General features: G+C 39.5%; 1 protein-coding gene and 1 pseudogene across 2 annotated transcripts; both read left to right on the top strand.

The window, feature by feature from the left end:
* Positions 1 to 486: 486 nt before the first annotated feature.
* On the top strand, positions 487 to 9,876 carry LOC148421211 (von Willebrand factor A domain-containing protein 7-like). Its single transcript, XM_088418844.1, has 18 exons — positions 487 to 637; positions 760 to 989; positions 1,067 to 1,274; positions 1,829 to 1,914; positions 1,996 to 2,089; positions 2,650 to 2,778; positions 3,096 to 3,282; positions 3,372 to 3,541; positions 3,661 to 3,773; positions 4,900 to 5,016; positions 5,400 to 5,576; positions 5,648 to 5,783; positions 5,858 to 6,010; positions 6,103 to 6,195; positions 6,333 to 6,442; positions 6,701 to 6,865; positions 7,802 to 8,125; positions 9,042 to 9,876. Exons 2-18 carry the CDS (start codon positions 789 to 791, stop codon positions 9,492 to 9,494), a joined length of 2,916 nt encoding a protein of 971 aa, XP_088274970.1. The 5' UTR covers positions 487 to 637; positions 760 to 788; the 3' UTR covers positions 9,495 to 9,876.
* Positions 9,877 to 10,550: 674 nt separating this feature from the next.
* Positions 10,551 to 19,205, top strand: LOC148421210 (von Willebrand factor A domain-containing protein 7-like; annotated as a pseudogene). The gene is made up of 18 exons (XR_015866066.1): positions 10,551 to 10,604; positions 10,901 to 11,115; positions 11,222 to 11,434; positions 11,857 to 11,942; positions 12,141 to 12,234; positions 12,375 to 12,503; positions 12,819 to 13,005; positions 13,099 to 13,265; positions 13,803 to 13,918; positions 14,039 to 14,155; positions 15,196 to 15,393; positions 15,478 to 15,613; positions 15,682 to 15,834; positions 15,932 to 16,024; positions 16,126 to 16,235; positions 16,957 to 17,118; positions 18,337 to 18,642; positions 18,707 to 19,205. The product of XR_015866066.1 is annotated as a von Willebrand factor A domain-containing protein 7-like (transcript).
* The last annotated feature ends 240 nt before the right edge of the window (positions 19,206 to 19,445 follow it).

Here is a 19,445-nt window from a genome sequence, read left to right as displayed (position 1 = left end):
GTAAATACAAATTTTTAAGTGTGCATATATATATATATATATATATATATATATATATATATATATATATATATATATATATATATATATATATATATATATATATATATATATATATATATATATACAGTATATAGTCTTTTTTAAATTGATTTTGTTTTTTTAAACACATCTATGGCCAGGCATAAAATTTACAACTAGTTGGATAGTTGAATTCTATTTGTGCTAATTTTGCCCCTTCCCAAACAAGGGAAAACTCCTGATAATTATATGTTTTATAAGATTTTTCAGTAAGATTATGTTTATGGTTTGAGTTGTCACCCAAAAAAAAAAAAAAAAAAACGTCCGCATCTCCAAAGGAGCCTGTTAGATACAATATCTAACAACAAGACACGTGAGGGTGGGGGCAAGCTCTTTATCTCAAATCATTCAAGCAGCCTATAAGACGATGAGAAGCCGAGGGCACACTCAAACACAGCAGTGCACACACACGAACACACAGTCCTCATCTTAGCAGATAACACAGAATCCAAATTATAAAATCTACCTGTGTTGATTGTGGGAATTGGAATGCACTCAATGGGAGAGTGAAGCAACCCTTACTTCTACATTTTGTCAATAGGAACAACATTTCAAGGTGAGACTATTAGTTCTTTTTCTGTTGCTTGTGTGTTTCTTCTCTAACGTTAAGTATCCCTGAATTCCTCATGTAAGACAATGGCTATTTGTTTTATTGATCTCCATATTTCTCTTATTTAGGTTTCCCAGCATCATCCACTGTAGTTATAATGAGCAGCAAATGGTCAGTCTTACTCCTGGTGTCTGTAGTCCACGCTCTCACAGGCCTAACGCGAAGCTTTCAACCACTCTTTGCGTCTGATGGAAATTCCTCTTCTCACCGCGATATCACTCAAAGAGCAATTCTCCAAAAGACAGCCGAGGTCTGTCGAGACATTGCGGTAGCAGAGGAAAGAGACTTCATTCTCACTGTAAGACGGGGCACACATTGTGTAGCTTCACATAATCCCTTTCCAAAAACCACTTTCGACTTTTCTTGTGTCTTCAGATTAACGACAGTCTAACGGTTGAGCAAGTACAAGAGGCATGTTTGTTTTCAGACAATTCCACCACCCTTCTTTCCAGTGTGTTGTTTCACACATCCATTGCCAGTGTGTACTTCAGCAATGCCTTTGTCGATTTAACATCTGTGCTGAGTGACGAGCACCATTTTGATGGTGAGACGTTCCAGAAAGGGAGAGACATAATCACAAAAGGTATGTAAAACCATCCGTTGTCGATGATCAACCTGGGCTGCTGTTGTTTTATTCAAGAGTATCTTTACCATCTAATACAGATTTCTGTGAAACCAGAGGACACAATCAAGGCTCAGAATACATAGAGTATAATGTTTTTAGAGTAATTGCTTCAGTTTGTGTGGGTGGAACGGTGGAAGCGGGATTAGCACCCCTGCCTCACAATTTAGAGTTTGCGTGTTTGATTTTGGTTTATCCTTCCTGTGTGGGGTTTGCATGTTCCCCCTGTGCCCATATGAGATGTTGTCAGGGTATTTGAATTTCCTCCCACTTTACCAAAACTATGCATAGTGGATCTATTGGACACTCCAAATTATCACGGGTGTGTTTGTGACTGTGAATGGTTGTTTGTCTCTATGTGCCCTGCGATTTGGCTGGCAACAATCTCAGGGTGTACGGGTAGGATGGGCACATCCTAATGACGATTAGCGGCTAAGAACTTGGAGGAATTGGTCTGCTTTTGTTCTGAGTAGTTCTTCTGTGTTTTTTGTCACACCGTTTGACTGTGTGTGCAGGGGTGTCTTCTGTGAAAGCCAGTGTGAAACTGGAGAACTTTATTGCGGGACGCTGGACTCTTGGACGTGTTTGTCATACTCTGCAGGTGAGTTTCTGGTCTAGATTGAGTTGTGATTTGAAATGCAGCCCATGAGTGTGTAAAGGTTACGATGCTGTATACTTGAAGGATTTTTACAGCCACAGTAACTGGGTGGAGTTGGGGAACACGTCTCCTTTCAACACCCTGATCAAACCTGACCAAACTCTTGAGAATCTAGCAGGTAAGATGCTGGTGATTACATTTACAAAACATGCTTTCCATAGCTAAGTGTGCTTTGTCTGAATGGCAGTGTATGCTTCAGTGAAACATCACAAAAGACACACTGCTCCCTTAGCATGCCACTTTTGTCACATGTGTAGTGATGTATAATGCAACAAGGAGGATTTGCTTTTAAACCGGTCCTTGTACATTGAGAGTCCTGTAGCATATGTGGGGGGGTTCAAAAAGTCAGCATATGTCAAAGGTTTGTCACACTCATAAATGTAGATTATCAAACACATAGAGTAATTGGACCTTATTGTACTGGAGATGTTTGGCTTGTTGACACATATGTGCATCTTTATATTTGGACTAAAATCTCTTCAATTTAGCCAAATGTCTTGCATTTTTTATCTGGATTTTGGGTTCAAATATTTTCAATTCTGACAAACGTATGAGACCCATCCCGAAGATCACAATCCCAAAATACAGTACATTGCTTGTTCAAAAATGTAAACTTTTGTCTTTTAAACATTGGTAATTGTATTACAATGTGATTTTTCTGACCCGGTTTGATTCTAGGACCAAACATTTCAACCTGTAGAAACTGTACAGGAGATAACTGTGACGACAACATTTTGCCTGACGTACTGCAGCAAGGGCTTCTCACTTCTGGCTACTTCAACCTTAGATCCTCAGACAAGCCAAATGGTAACTTGCAATTTCAAAGGCCATTATTGGATCCATAGCTTTGCAACATAAGATAAATTATGCAACAATAAATCATGGTGTTTCTTTCCCAAAAAAGGTATTATCCCAAATATAAGCAGGTATTAAGAATGTTTTGACATATATCATGATCTTATGACCTCAGTTGTGATTTTTGCTTTGGAGAAAAACAGTCAAAATATGCCTGACCATGATCAAATTGTTTACTGTATGTCATGGCATTGCAATCAGCAGTCATCCAATTTAAATCAACATTCTGGGTTGGCACACAAATCCAATTTGTTTCTATTTGCTCCAAGGTAAATGCAGTCATGGAGGTTCTTTTGACAAAACAAGTAAACGTGACCCAGTGGGGGGCATCAATAAAGATGAACTTGGGTCCAGCCATGGTTCACTTCACCATGAAGCAGCTGATTTGGCACTGAATGCTACTGTGGAGCTTTTGGAGGACATCAGAACAGCTGTAGGAGACAAGAACTTTTTACGGTAGAAGACAAGTACACATTGGCAAGATCTTTTTATAAAGGCATTTTTGATTCTGATGAAGACATTCAGAGTCTCAATTATTCCCACAGACTGATGGGGCTTTCGCAGTCATCTGCATTATGTTTCGTCATTGACACGACAGGCAGTATGAGCGATGACATAGCAGAGGCAAAAAGAGTTTCCTTTAACATCATTGATAGTAAGCGGGGAACCCAGGAGGAGCCTTCAGCCTACATATTGGTTCCCTTCAATGATCCAGGTAGCTTATACACAATCCTGTGTTATCATGCTTCTGACTTTCCTCTAGTGTCCAATTTCAACCTGTCATAAACACACTCAACTGTAATGAATAATATGATATTCTTTTGCTGTTTGCAGGATTTGGACCTTTGCTTGTGACAACTGATGCAGACAAATTCAAAGAAAACATCAATGATCTGACAGCAAGTGGAGGTGGAGATATCCCAGAGCTGTGCTTGTCTGGACTGCAGGTGTTTGCAGCAAATAAAATGACAAATTTAGACACTAATTCACGAAATTTGGATGACACTATTGGACTTAATTGTCACTGTTTTGTAATATTTTGTCGCAGCTGTGTTTATCTTGACTGTCACCACATAATGAAAGTGGGGCGGGAATTATAGGAATTGCTTGACCATATAATATGTCACTAATAAATACTTTGTTGGTATAGTTCTTTAGCAAATTTACAACAATGCAACGAATGCAACAGCCTTTTCCCCCAAAGTCAAAACGTCTCGATTTCAAGTTTTTTTTCCCCCCACATCAATATCAGTATTGAACTCCATACCTTTGACATAACCGACACATAGTTGTAGAAACAGCGCATAGCACATACAGAAAGGGAGGGTATAAAAGTATACAGTGCTACCATATCACATTGGTGAAATTACTTGTGACATTATGTTAGTACTGAAGTAAAGCGATTCAGAAAGAAAAATGAAGGAGAAAGACCAAATGCAATCACATCCTCATTTTCTCTCTTGGTCTCTCGCTCTCTCTTTTTTTTTTTTTTTTTTTTTTTAATATAAATAACTATTACTACTTTTGCACCCCTATGGTGTGACTGGTCAGTCAATGCCTTTCAGTCCTACCCCTAATTGCATCACTTCACTTATGTGGGGTCAAATAGCAGCATGTTTTGTCATTTCAGCTGTTTTCATCTTGATGTATTTTATCTGTGGGTGATTATGAGGTTATATGTTTTTATTTGCAAGGGTTTAATGTGTTAACATTCTTTTTTGGTCACAGATATTTTAATGTCAGTGTTTGGGTTTTCTTTTTGCCCTTTTTGTTGTAAGGTTGCTTCCATTTATGTTTCGGTGGTGTTTCGGGGGCTGGGGTTTCTCAATGTATTTGCATCATTTCTTGGTTCCTGTCTTTTCCTCTCTTTTTTTTTAATTTAATGTGGTTATCATTCCTGTGTTTGTAGCATTCCGCCACCTGTAAATTATTTGCCCCTGGAATATTAGTTACACCACACAAAATTCAAGTTCCTGAAGTGCAACAGATACCAATGAAACTCTTTGGGAATTACAGTATATGACTTCTTATTGAAATCAGTGGATACATTTGGACTATGTTTTTTGCCAACAGCTTGCCCTTACTGCTGCTCCGCCCTCATCAGAGATATTTGTCTTCACTGATGCCCCAGCAAAAGATGCAATCTTGAAAAGCACCATCTCTGCCCTTATAGAAAGCACCAAGTCTGAGGTGAGTCATTTAAATCACCAAACATCGGATTACAGCAAGGTTTGAGCTACATCAGAGCCAGTGACAACTTTCTAACAGTAAAGGTATCCTCTTAAGCTCATTACTCTGAAACAACCTTAACCCTAACCCAATGTTGAGGTCAGCATCATTCTAGGATGATCAAAATGGTCTTTGTATTTAAATGGGGGAATTGCACGGGTTGGAATATATTATCATTGTGTGTATAATTAAGTTAAAAGACAGAAAGATTGTGTAATGTGAGAAACCAATGTGATTTTCAAATGGAAATAAAAGACTTAAATCCAATTTCAACCAATGCTCAGATGATTACGCAAACCAGTCTCAGCATATTTGGTTTTTTTCTACTGTCTATTTGTTTTAAGGTGACATTCATGCTGACAGACGTCTTGAGCAGTCGACGCAAAAGAGCATTAAATCAAGCTGACGCTCAACTGTACCGTGACCTTGCTCGGGCCTCCGGAGGTCAGGCCATTGAGGTCAGCAAGTCAGATCTTTCTCTGGCTACTAGTGTGATAGAGGATTCCACATCCAGTGCCGTGGTAAACAAGTGGACGAGAGAAAAACAAATGAACATTCTCAGAAAGATGTTTAAAAATGCTGTCTTTTTTAGGTCACAATCTTTCAAATGGTGATGAACCCCGGAAAGCCTGATAATTTTACATTTACTTTTGATAGCTCTCTACAAAACATTACTATTTACATCACAGGAGCATCCTCTCTGTCCTTTAATCTCACCAGCCCCACAGGTAGTACAGGTTGTCTCCACTATCTTTTAAGTCAGTATCAAGGCTAACCATGAAAAAAATGACTGCCATTTCAGGCGCATCTCAGAGCTCCAGTGAGTCTGGTGGCCCTCTAGCATCTTTGAGCTTGGCAGGTAACCTAAGACGACTGGCCCTCACCAATGACAGTGAAACAGGATTGTGGGAAATTAATGTCAACTCCAATGACCCATACTCCGTTAAGGTCACAGGTCAGAAGTAAAATCTAATTTAAAGCGGCGGGTAAAGTGTCATATACATAAATGTTTTGACCAATGTAAATGTTTCCCAATGTGGACACAAGGTCAAAGTTCAATTAATTTCATCTACAATCTTGTGGAAGCCAGTGAAGGAGTTCATGGAGACTTCTTTCTAAAAGAGGGACGTCCTCTTTCAGGTGAAATTTCCAGTCCATTTTTACAGTGACACTTTTTGACCTCAAAGTTATCCTTCATCCATGTCTCCAGATGCATCTTTATTGATTTTGTTCCAGTGCCAGTAATTTTAAAAAGTGTTTTCTTGTGCGTCTTTCAGGCGGCAATGCCACTCTGTTGGTCACAGTGGCAGGGAGTGACAGTGTAATGATTCCAGAGGTCACCTTGTACGACAGCTCAGGGCCAACAGAGGTCAATGGGACTTTACAGGCATGTTGGAGCACCTTCTTAACCATGGAGAACTTAATCCATTTATGACAGTGCAAATATATCATATCAGCATTTTAACATTAAATACTTGATATTCCTGAAATTATCACTGAATTTCTAGAAGCTAATTTTTGTATCCCTGAAAATTTGTTGGGAGTCCCCATCGCCACTAGTCAGTTTAACACAGGCTTCAATGATTATCTCAGGTAAACTGTTGCTTTAATTTTGTAACATTGGCCATGTCTTTTTTTGCCACAGTCATTTGGAGGTTCTAACTTCCTAGTGACATTTAATGAGATTCCAGCTGGAGAATTTGTGGTTCAGTTGAGAGGAGAAGACAGGAGCTCATCAACAAGGTCAACGCCAAGCAGGTTCCAGAGGCAGGCCCCCACTCAGATTAAGACTTCAAGCATCTCCGTAACTGTGAGCTCATACACCCACGGTTGACCATAAAAAGAAGACACTTTTCAACATTTGTTCATCTTGAGTGATTTACTCCCAATATCCAAATTTTATTTCCTGTTGCATTAATCACAGCATTCCATGTGGTTTGCTGTCACCCAATTGTTTTTTTGGGGGATTTTGTGACGTGAAAAGGAAGCTAAACTAGTGTGAAAACATTGTAAGTGAACGGAGCCCACCTCTTAGTTATGCAGAAAGATTTGACTTATACATTCGTGATTATCATGTGTTTGCCTATTTTTCAGATTTTTCAGTGTGATTTTCACTTGTGTTTTTCAGATTCACAACAGTGTTTATTTAATACAAGTCGGTAACCAAAATACAACCCTAATTTGTTTCCCTTGATCTTATGCTCCTTTGAAAGGAAAATATTTTTCTTCGACTGTTATTTTTTTTTCTTCTTAGCCCCCAAAGCAACCGCAGCCGATAGAAGAAAAGTGCATCCAGGTGAAGGTAAAACGTTTGAAAACCAGCTCAAAGGAAACAAATTAGTTACAGAAGAAAGAAATTAGGGTCATATTTTCTTTCCAGACTCATAATGGCCCATTTTCCATCAATTTTCAATTTGAAATGAAAAAGGCGTGACAGGTCGTGTTTCCGTTGTGTGTGAATATCTTGCAACCGCCTGATATTTGTCTCAAAATTCATGCGTGAGATCGCCCCTCCACAAACACAAATTCAACGACTCGCATTTTTTTTTTCAATCTGAAAAACACAGGAAAATCGCAAATATATTTGTGGGTCTCAAACACACACGAAAACCAATCATCTATTTGCGTGAATAATTTAGAAAAACATCTCCCCATGTTCTTTGTTAGAGAATATATCAACTTGGAAGCCTAACTCTCAGATAAATAATAGCACACTTGATTAAACTGAAACTGTTCCCTATTTTAGGCTCAAGTTAACAATACCAGTGTTGAACCGGGCTCCACTGTATCCGTCCCGTTTACTGTCACCGCAACAACCGGTGGAGTTGTTAACAAGACGGCAACTGGGACATACACGGTGCGAGCTACCAACGACCGTAGCTTTGACTCCACATCGCCCAGTTCTGTCACCATAGAAACAGATAGTGGAGGGGAAGCCAATGGCACCGTGACCCTAACCATTCCTGAGGGTGTGGAATCGGGAACCGACGTTACGCTTACCATTGAGGCAGAAGATTCCGCTGCCAATGATATCAACTACAGTGTCCTTCGATTGTCAGTTGCTGCTGAGGTAAGAAAAAAGCCCTAAAGGTAGTTTAGAATCCTGACTGACATTAGATTGGTAAATAGCATTGTATTTGTAATTCAGGAATGAAAATCACTTAGCTTTCGGCGAAATTGGCCATGAGCACATTTGCAGATAACAATGTCTTGCGCAGTTACACACCCTGTTGTTGACACTGCACATAGTGATGTCTCTTTAGAGTAGAAATAGAGACTTATTTTTTAGGTGCAGCTGACAGTGTTAAGTGATTTTTCATGACATATCTTCGATCAGAATGCACATGATTGGCAGGTGGGAGCAGCAGGAACGGGTTTACTTTAGCTAACTCGGCTAGCAACTCATCTGGAAAGTACATACTGCATCGGTAAAGATCGATCAGAAGGAAAATCACCAATCTTTCAGTTACATATGCCATTTTGAAATTTTGAAGCCATAATAGGTGACATAGAAAACAATGTGTCATCAGCCCACTCCCCCGGTGACATTTTCATGCCTGACAATTTCATGTAGATTCTTTAATTATAATGGACACCTTAAGGCAAAGGCCCTCCAGTATTTGTTTTTTTTTTTCCCCCAATTATATCTGGAGCAGTGCTTAGCACAGTTCAGGGATCCGAGTTCAAATCTACCTCGCTCTGGCCTTCCTTATGTGGGGTTTGCATGTTCTCCCCAAGCCCGCGCTGTTTCTCTCCATGTGGCTTCCTCCCGCAATCCAAAAACATGCACGGCAGGGCTATTGGACCTACTAAGTTCTCCTTAGATATGATTGGGTCTATGAATGGTTGCTCGACATCAGTTCAGGGTGTCCCCCACCTACTGTCCGAAATCAGCTCAGGTAGGCACCAGGAAGTCAGAGACCCTCGTGAGGATAAGTGGCTATATTAGCTGGAATTACATCTGACTTTTACATTACTGCTTCCAGGTGACTGATGTTAACAGACCAGTGTGCCGAGAAGTCAGTACATCCACCAACTGTTCATCTTCATTACTCTGTGGCTCCTCACAGTGGCAATTTGTGGCCAATGTGACCGACGGTGTGAACGGAACAGGTATTGAGAGAATCACTATTCGAGAAGGGAACGGCACCCTCAATACAAGCACGGTTGTAGGGCCAGGGGGGGAAAACATCACTGTGGCCTCCTACCAGGCGTCCTGCTGTGCAGGCAGAGTGGAGCTGTCTGTTGTGGACAATGTGGGAAATGTTGGAATTTGCGTGGGCCAGGTGAGACAGTCCACCACTGTTGCACCTGTGACTGCAGCTAAAGTGACTAATACCACTATGTCTACCGGAGGACACACCCTGAGCACAACACTTTGGTTCTGGACAACTGTTCTGGCACTCCTACTTTGGAAAGTAGAGATATGCACAGAATGATTTTGATCAAAGGACATTTTTCGGCTTTTATGAAAGTTTGTCACTTAAAGTCATTTAATAAAGTATCTAAGTAGGCCTACAGGTGTTTTGGATGTAATTTGCTGTCATAGGTTTTATGTTAAAATACTGTATACATTAGCATAATTGTATAACATATATTGATCAAGTTACTTTATGATATGAATCATGTTGTTATATGATGACAGGGCTAAACTGTCACTTACCACATGATGATGCACATGCACAACACTAAAAAAAGAAAAACATCCAGTATGTGAAGCTAATGTTCAGTTTTGTTGATAATATATCAATGTGTTTAATTGTGTGGAAGCAATTTACAGTGACGTGAGATAGAATAAAGAGAAAATAAATAAACAATGAAGTCATTGTTTGAGTGCTGTTGTCGTTTGAAATAAATTAGTGACAGTATAAATGTCTACATTGTAAATCAGAGGTGCCCATTTGTTTTTTGTTTGTTTTTTTGGTGCCGGTTTTGGGTGAGATGAATATATTGGGGCCAAAAAACAGCCTAACATTCTGTTTTACATCGAACAACAGCGAATTGGCCGGCAATTTATACCTGACACTTTAATTGAATTTCAAGATTCTTAAACATTTGAAACAACGTATAAATGACGAACGTTCACTGAACTTTTCGATTAACAAGTAACTATATTCACCATTGAACATTACATTTCAACATGAAATATCACAAACTGTTGTTAATCATTGAACAGAGCTATTTGCTTGTTGTTGAGGAGCATTTTATTTTTTTTTCATCTTTATCTGTTCCCTGACAAAAAAGGATTGTTAAAGGTAGGTAAGATTTGACCAAAAGGCCACAGCTTTTGTCTTCGGTGCCCCTGTCAGTGTCCACTCTGTAGACCCTTGTTTTTAACTTGTTTCACCCTACACATATTGTTGCTATTGTTAATGTCTCTGCCATTTCCGAGCATGTGTGAAGGCACTCAATCCAATGTGCGCACTTGCACCCACAATGAGATAAGAAAGAAAACACACCCCACTATCTACCTATGAGGAATGTACTCCTTTAGCGACTGAAGCATAGTAAATTCTGACTGAACTAATGGACAAACAGAGCATTTTAAGGTGAGACTGTTTTTTTGTTTTTCGGACATTTGCGTTAAGGTCGTTTTAGTGATCGGTAAGACTGATTTTAGCTTTGGATCACATTTATATTTGAAAAAAATATATCTGTTACACAAAAATAATTCCAATTAATCTCTTCCTATTTCCTGGTTTAATCTATATGGGACTCTACCTCAACGCCTCCCGTGCGTCACGACAGTGTTGAAACGAAAAATCCAAACAAATGCTGAGAGAGTGCATATTTGGGCAAATAGAGTGGCACCTTGTGAAAAAGACAGGTTCCATTATGATTTCAGTTTCTTCTGATCCTCTTTCATCATCATGAGTACCAAGTTCCTCCTGAAGTTGGTGGCTGTCATCTTCACCCTCGAAGGTCAAATTCAAAGCTTCCAACCACTTTTTGGATTGAAGGGGAACTCCATCTCGCATCGCGTGATTACCGTCAGGGCACTTCTCAGAAAAACAGCAGAGGTCTGCCGGGATATTGCTGCTGCAGAAGGACAGGACTTCAATCTTACTATAAGGATATATTATATATGATATTTCTTAAGTGACTTTTAAAACCTCTGCATCAGGCCAAAAAATTCAGAAATACAATTCTAAACATCACTACATTTCCCTTTAGATTGATGACAGTCTAACAGCTGAACAAGTACACAAGGCATGCTCCTCAAGGAAATCCACCTCAATCCTATCCAGTTTCTATTTTTATGGTTCCATTGCTTTTATGTACTTGAACAATGCAAATGTGGATTTAGTGTATGCAAACAGTGAAAAGCACCATTTTGATGGTGAGACCTTCCAGAAAGGACGAGACTTGATCACACAAGGTACGGTCTGTTTTTTTCCTAAATTCAATGTGTTATTTGTGTGCCCATTTCTGTTCCGTTACTGCACCCTGTTTCAAGTAACTTTACATAACCTTTATACATGATATCCATCTGTTATCCATCTGATATCAATCTATCAATGGAGAAGATGCAAGAGCCCTCTTCAACTCTGCCTGACAAGTGGCTAGATAATGGAAACAGAGCATTTCTTTTGATAGTCATTACTATAAAAGCACTCTCATTGTCCTGTGGGATTTAGAACATCGACGTTGAAGTAACTGATCTAGCTGAAGCAGTAAATATGTACTTTGAAAAGTCCTACTATGTTGATTAGTGATAGTTAGGGCCCCACTGTGTTCTTTCCAGCCACAGAGACACTACATTTCTTTATTTCTCTCTTCCGGTTGAATTGTATTGATTAGGGATATTTGCTGTGAAGGCCAGTGTCAAACTTGGGAACTTGATTGCAGGGCGCTTAACATTGGGACAACTGTGTCATGTTCTGCAGGTGAGTTCTATGATGGTTGAGCTTGTTTACCTTATTCTCTTCCACTGAAATCTATAGGCATCATTTTTACTGCGCTGGTAACAAGAGCCGGTAGTGAATGAGTTACTTATTTTTAAAAAGTGGTGGAATTTTGGAGGTAAGCTGCAAACAAAAAGCATAATGTGACCTGTGACTGTAGCACATATTTTATACTCTAAGGATTTCTATAGCCACAGCAACTGGGTGGAATTGGGCAACACGGATCCTCACAATGCTCTGATCAAACCTGACCAACCTCTTGAGAATCTGGCAGGTAGGATAGCAGATTCGACGTGATTAGAATTTTATGTGCTGTAAATTGACATAAGGTTCGTCCAAATCAGGTTTTGATACTATATTGGGAATGATTCTTATGATGAGATTATTTTGATCATTTCCATCTTTTGTGTGCAGGCCCAAATGTTCCCACATGTAGTAACTGTGAAGGAGGGAACTGTAACAGCAACATTTTGTCTCATGTGCTAGAAAAGAGGCTGCTCACTTCTGGATACTTCAACAACTTATTTTCAGAAAAGCCGGAAGGTACTTTTTGCGTGTTTGTTGACTTTCCATCTCGTGATAAGCAGATGAACTTCAACTTTGCTTCATCAATTTGTTGTTGTGGGTGTGTTGTTTTTAACTCCTGTATGATGCTGTTGGTTTAAAGAAAGAGGTTGTCTGCTTTCAGGCCTTTGCTGTACAAAAAAGTGCCATCTAGAGGAGTCAAAAAAATACAACTGGTTCATGAAGCATCTTGAACCTTCGTGTTTCCATCACTACAGTATTGTGCAATAAGTCGTCATCAGCCACCATACTCAATATGTAGTAGTAAATCTGAATTTGACTTTGTACTCCAAGGTAAATGCAGCCATGGAGGTTTTTTAGATCAGACAAGCAAACTGGAGCCTGTGGGTGGCATTAGTAAGGACGACACGGGATCCAGTCATGGCTCACTTCACGTTGAAGCAGCCAAATTGGCTGTGATTGCCACTATGGAGCTTCTTGAAGACATCCGAATGGCTGTGGGAGACAAGAGCTTCCTTCAGTAAGAGTTACCGGAACAAAATTGTTGACTGATCGAGAGATAACACTCATCAGGACGAAGACATAACCAGAACTACTGGTTGCTTTCCTGCAGACTGATGGGTCTATATCATTCCTCTGTGCTGTGTTGCGTCATTGACACTACAAGCAGTATGTGTGATGAAAAAGCCCAAGCTAAGACAGTTGCTATTAACATCATCGACGGCAGGAGAGGAACCCCGCGGGAGCCTTCAACCGACATACTGGTTCCTTTCAATGATCCAGGGATGCAGTGAACACACACACACACATGCACACACTCACATAACAGCGTTGTCTTATACACTGGTCCAAAGACTGGCGAGTGCAACAATTCACATTTGTGGGAGTTAAAAGCTGGTTTGTGTGTATGTGTTTATTTAATAATAATTTCCGTTTAAAGAGAGCAAAAGTCGCCAATTGCACGTTCATTCGTTTAGGGAATGGCACAAGTAGTCAAACATACAAAAAAACATGCACAATAGCTAAAGGCAGAACTCACATCTTCACATTCATGTAAAAACTAACTAGACCTCACGGTTATATACAATCCAATAGCTGTTGGGGTTGTGCAATTATGAATTTTAATCATTTGTTTCAGTTAAAAGCCTGTAAGTTGTGTTTAGGGTTGAAAAGTAAGGTTTCAATCGATGGGTAGGGTTTCAAAGTACGGTATTAAAGGCATTATTGATTTGCTATACCAGTAAGTGTCACTGGAAATGTTATTTCCTTGGTTACAGCCTACTTCAGGTGAATGGTGGTGCATTCTATTGATTTTGGCAGGTTTTGGGCCAATGCTAGCAACAACTGATGCAAAGACGTTCAAAGAAAGAATCAACACTCTGACTGCCAATGGAGGAGGTGACATCTCAGAGCTGAGCTTGTCTGGATTGCAGGTGTTTGCTTTCACACTAATATACAGTGATGGACTTTTAACCTCAGTCAGGTGAAATTCAAACTGAAATTTTGACATTGTCATGGCCTGTTTTTGATTTCTTTTTTTTTTTTGCTTCCAGCGTGCCCTGACCACAGCTCCCCCTTTTTCTGAGATAGTTGTTTTCATTGATGCACAAGCGAAAGATGTACACTTGAAAAGCACCATTACTGCCCTTTTTGAGAGTACAAAATCTGTAGTGAGTGTTTTCATCATTCAATGCACCAAAATGTCATTTTGCACTACCTCAAAAGGGTTGACAAACATGCAGTGTCTACAATTATATACAGTATATAAGGGATCACTCAAAAGGTTGGAAACACATTCAGCTTGAAAATGTCTCTCACACATTAGAAGGTCAAGAAATTCAAGCTATTGACTCTTGATAATGCACAGCTGTGCACTGAAAGTCATTCTGGGTCATAGAGCATCATCGGCATTGTGAGGCTGACTTAGAAAATATTAAGACGTGCAAGAAAAAGGAAATCGGGACAAAAGTTGTCTACTCTGAGCAGAAATTATAAAACATATTTCTTGATGAACAATATTTTTGTGAATAATTTCATCTCTTTTTCTTCATAATGACAAGGACTTAACATCTAATTGCCAACAGATTTTTTTAAATCATGAAATACACGGACCTAGAAGGTGTTTCCAATTTTCTGACTGGATTGTGATTTACGTGTGCATGTGTGTGTTTATTTAAGTGATGCATTGACTCAAACCATATTGATTTAGAACAGGCTTGTCCAAACTCGGTCCTCGAGGGCAACTGTTCTGATCTCTTTCCTCAAGACACCTGATTCAAATGATCAGGATTGTTATCAGGCTTGGCTGAGCTTACTGATGTGCTAATCATTTGAATTAGGTGTGTCGGGAAAAGAAACCTGGAAAACATGCCCTTGAGGACCGGGTTTGACACCCCTGATTTATAACAACCTTCAAAGCCATTTACAATCCTGACAAATTCATGCAAATGTACAGCAACTGAAATAAAGGTCATTGATCACCCTTTCTAGAAATTGAGCCATAACAATTTGAATAAAATCAAAATCTTACAGATTTGAACCAAATCAAAACTCTGAATTCACAGATCAAAACTAATTTTGTTCACCATGCTTTAGCAAATCTTCTTTAGTGGAAAGTAGCACTCACCACATGTACATTATCTTAGAGAAAGACATTCTGAAAGTGTGTAAACTATAAATTTGAGACATGTTTTTTTTCTTGCATTTTTAGGTGACCTTCCTGCTGACAGATGTCATACCCAGAAGGCACAAAAGCCTTAAATATGTGCTGCCTCGGATGCGGAGCCAAAGAGATGCTCAGCTCTACCACGACCTTGCACAAGCTTCTGGAGGTCAGGCCATTGAGGTCAAAAAGTCAGATCTTGTTCTGGCTATGAACATTATAGAAGATTTATCAGCCAGTGCTATGGTAAAATAAGAACAGAGGACCAAATACAATCAATGCAGCACAGAATTTGTATACATAGGGATAAACTTTGTGGGTTTTTTTTAGGTGACAGTATTTCAAGTAGTGTGCAAACCTGGGAGCCCTGCTCATTTTATGTTTAATATTGATAGTTTACTAACAAACATAATTATATATATCACAGGGAGTGCATCTCTCACCTTTAAGATCATCAGCTCGACAGGTAACATTTACAATAGACATCAGCTATGAAATCGCTCCCTGTTTGTACATGCCGGTCCACCCTTGAAGGTGCATCTCAGAGCTCCAGTCAGTCCAGTGGCCCTCTGGCTTCTTTGACCTTGATAGGTAACCTACGACGACTGAAGCTCAAGGATTTCAGTGAAATAGGATTATGGGAAATCATCGTAGACTCTTATGACCCCTACTCAGTTAAGGTCGCAGGTTAGTAGTAGAATGGAACTCAAAGTAGCACATACATGGTCTTTGATGTTTTGATCATTGTATTTTTTTTTGTGTGTGTTACCAATGTTAACATCAGGTCAAAGTCCAGTAAACTTTATCTTCAACCTTGTGGAAGCCCACAAAGGACTCCATGCAGACTTCTTTCTGAAAGAAGGACGTCCTCTTTCAGGTTAAATAAGAATTGTATCCTCCTTAAACCAATCATCTCTCATGGTTCTCTGTCCCAGGTATTGCAAAAATGGCATTTCTCTCTCCCTTGTAAAATTTTAGTAGGTAATGCCACCCTCTTGGTCACAGTGATAGGAAGTGACAGTATAAATGTCACAGAGGTCACGCTGTGTGATTGCTCAAGCTCAACAGAAGTCAACGGAACATTGCAGGCATGTTTCATAATCCAGAATGCTTATTAAAAAAAAAAGATTAGTACAGAAAAAAAACGTTTAAAAAATTTAAATGATTATACAAGCTACATTTAACCTTCCTTTTGAGGCACACTACCTTTATATCTCAATAATTAGTTTGTAATGAAAAAAACAACACATCATTTTTATGACAGTCATCATAAATAACACCATGATAGCACCATTCAAGTCGTCTGTCTCTTATGCCTTTAATTTGCTTTCCAGAAACCCACCTTCCCGAAAAAGCGAAACTTAAGAGGTGTAAAGTATTTGGGAACATTCAGTGCTGTTTCACCTAAAGTAAAACGGAAACCTGTAACTACGTAATTGATTATCGCAGACAGCACATCTCCGGAGGGTTTTCTAGTTTTCGTGACAGCTATAGGCTCTCTCTGTTTGTTTGCCAGACCTGTCTCCTCTGAGGTGGGCGTACCAGCCGGAAGTGTCATTGGGTGGTGCACTTATGCCTACATAGGCCATTTGAATCAATTAATTAAATTTCCTGTCAGCACCGCTTAAAATAGATCTTTGACGGTCTTGGCCGTCAATGGCAGTGAATGAGCTTTAAGATTGTTTGACAATGGAGATTTAAAGAAGTTTGGAGTATTTGTATACAGACAGACACACAGATCATTCATCTTACATGCTATCATTGCTACAGTATCTTTTGACAACATTGGCCTTGTCCATTCCTTCGCAGTCATTAGGAGATTCGAACTTCCTGGTGACATTCGTTGAGCCTCCAAGGGGTGATTTTGTTGTTCGACTTAAAGGAGAAGAGAGTAGTTCATCAAGGTCAACTCCAAAGAGGGTCCAGAGGCAGGCCTCCACACAGATTAAAACTTCCAGCATCTCAGTGACTGTGAGGACAAATGTTCAATATCTCTACAAAGAACAGCATGTACTTCACGTACATGCCTCAAAATTCATCATACTTTCAAGCCTAGTATTAGACTCATGGTCATACTAACAATGTGTTTGTGCTTAGAATGATCATGCGATTGGCATTTTTCAATTGATCTAGGGTCACTTTTCACCTTTTAAAATTGTGCACCCAAACGTTTAAGTGGCACCAAAGGATTGAATTTACAGTTCCAGTTATTAAACAATGACATTGTCACTTAATTTAAGTTGTAATTATTGTCAATATTATTAATTCCCTAAGGTTTCTGTCGTGTTTTTACCACTTTTGTTTCGCTTTGGTATTTGCACCGTTCAACTCAGATGTAATGGTTCAAACCACTTAAGCATTCTTTTGCAAATAGTTTGAACATACATACTCTAAATCAACAGTTGTCAAATAGAGGTACAGCAATAATGTGTATCTTCTTATTTTAAATTCACTATTTAAGAGCTGTATTTTGCATTTTAGAATGCAATCTTCACTAATCCAATCCCAAAGTGGCATTTCCATCATTTACGCCCCTCTACAGTCCTGAGTTATATCACTCATTGAGTACTGCCTACGTACCACCTGTGCGGACTAAGTACATGCCTACAATCTCCTAGCTGTCAGTGGTGCATCAAAACAACATCATGATATTAGTTCGGGGAGCCAGGCATTGAAAATCAGGGTCAGAAATACAGCCGTCAAAATACTCATATTTCCTATGGAAATTGAATCATCACTGTGCCAAGGGTGAAACTGAATCAATCACAAACATGCCAACAGTATGTATGTGAACTGTGGGAACTATGGAAGGTTTAAAATACCATGATACAGACACTTTAATGCCTTTTTAATGAAGTCATAGGGATGGTTCACTTTTCTTTTCAAATTAAGAGTCAATTGGAACATGAAACAACATATTGTTTTACCGTGACTCTTTTTCAAAACGCTGTATGCCTTTGTTTTTCAAATTTTATTTGACATTAATAATGCAATATCACGTGATCTCGATTTTGGAGTTGCTAAATACACAAACAGGTGACGCCACTATAAATGTAGCTCCAAGGTTTATTAACTCAAACACAAATAGCACAGCACTCGTTTGTAATTGTTTTATGATAATACTACATAATGCAACAAATAAATCAAAATGTAATGTTTAACTAGTGGTCTGAATGTCCCATTCTTCAGGCTCAATATGAAAGCACCTACATCGAACCTGGCTCCACCACCTCCATCGGTTTCACTGTCACCACAAATTCCGGCGGATTCGGAACGTTGAGGGTGCGTGCCACCAACGACCGTGGCTATGACTCCACATCGCCCACCTCTGTCACGATAGAAACACATAACAGGGGGAAAGCCAACGGAACCGTGACCCTTACCGCTCCTGACAGTGCACCATCAGGAACATACGTGACACTCACTATTGAGGTGGAAGATGCAGCTGTCACCGATTTAAACTATGTTGTACTTCGGTTTACGGTCACTGCTAAGGTAATTTTCCACAAGTGATATTCACACCAGATTTCTCTCTAACTGCTGCACTTTCTGTCTCCAGGTGACTGATGTTAATAGACCCGTATGCCAGGAAGTCAGTACATCCACCAACTGTTCATCTTCACTCCTCTGTGACTCTTCCCAGTGGGAATTTGTGGCCAATGTGACGGATGGTGTGAATGGGACCGGTATTGAAAGCGTTACAATCCGTGAAGGCAACGGCACCCTCAACACGAGCACAGTGGTCGGGCCAGGGGGCGATAGTATTATCGTGGCCTCGTACCAGGCCTCCTGTTGTGCAGATAGAGTGGAGCTGTCTGTTGTGGACAAAGTGGGAAATGTTGGAATTTGCGTGGGCCATGTGAGACAGCCCATCACCCGTGACAACAGAGAATGTGACCTTGGATGCCAGGTCAAGTGGAAGGGGCACTCTAAGCACATCCTTATGTCTCTGGATAACTGTTATTGCGCTCCCACTTTGGTAAACATGGTACTCACTGTTTATATGGTGTTTAGCACATGTATAGCTTCAAATCCCTTCAAATAATACACTCTCAAAACACTTTGATGAAAATTAACACAATTATGGATCTAAATGGACCAACACACTTTATGGGTTGTTTTAGACTAAAAAAAAAAAATAAATAATTTACTGTACCTTGTTCAAAATGATAATTATCAAAATGATTGCGCAAAACACCCCTGAAAGTTGTGTCTATTTAATACAAACATTGGGTCGGTTCTTTTTTGACACATAATTGTTTTTTTGTTTGTTTTTTAACCTGAGAATGTCAATTTTA

This window comes from Hippichthys cyanospilos, chromosome 7 (assembly GCF_059441005.1).
Source record: "Hippichthys cyanospilos isolate Australia breed blue-spotted pipefish chromosome 7, RoL_Hcya_1.0, whole genome shotgun sequence".
Lineage (NCBI taxonomy): Eukaryota > Metazoa > Chordata > Actinopteri > Syngnathiformes > Syngnathidae > Hippichthys > Hippichthys cyanospilos.
Note: the sequence above shows the minus strand (reverse complement) of the source record. Positions and strands in the feature narration are given on the sequence as shown.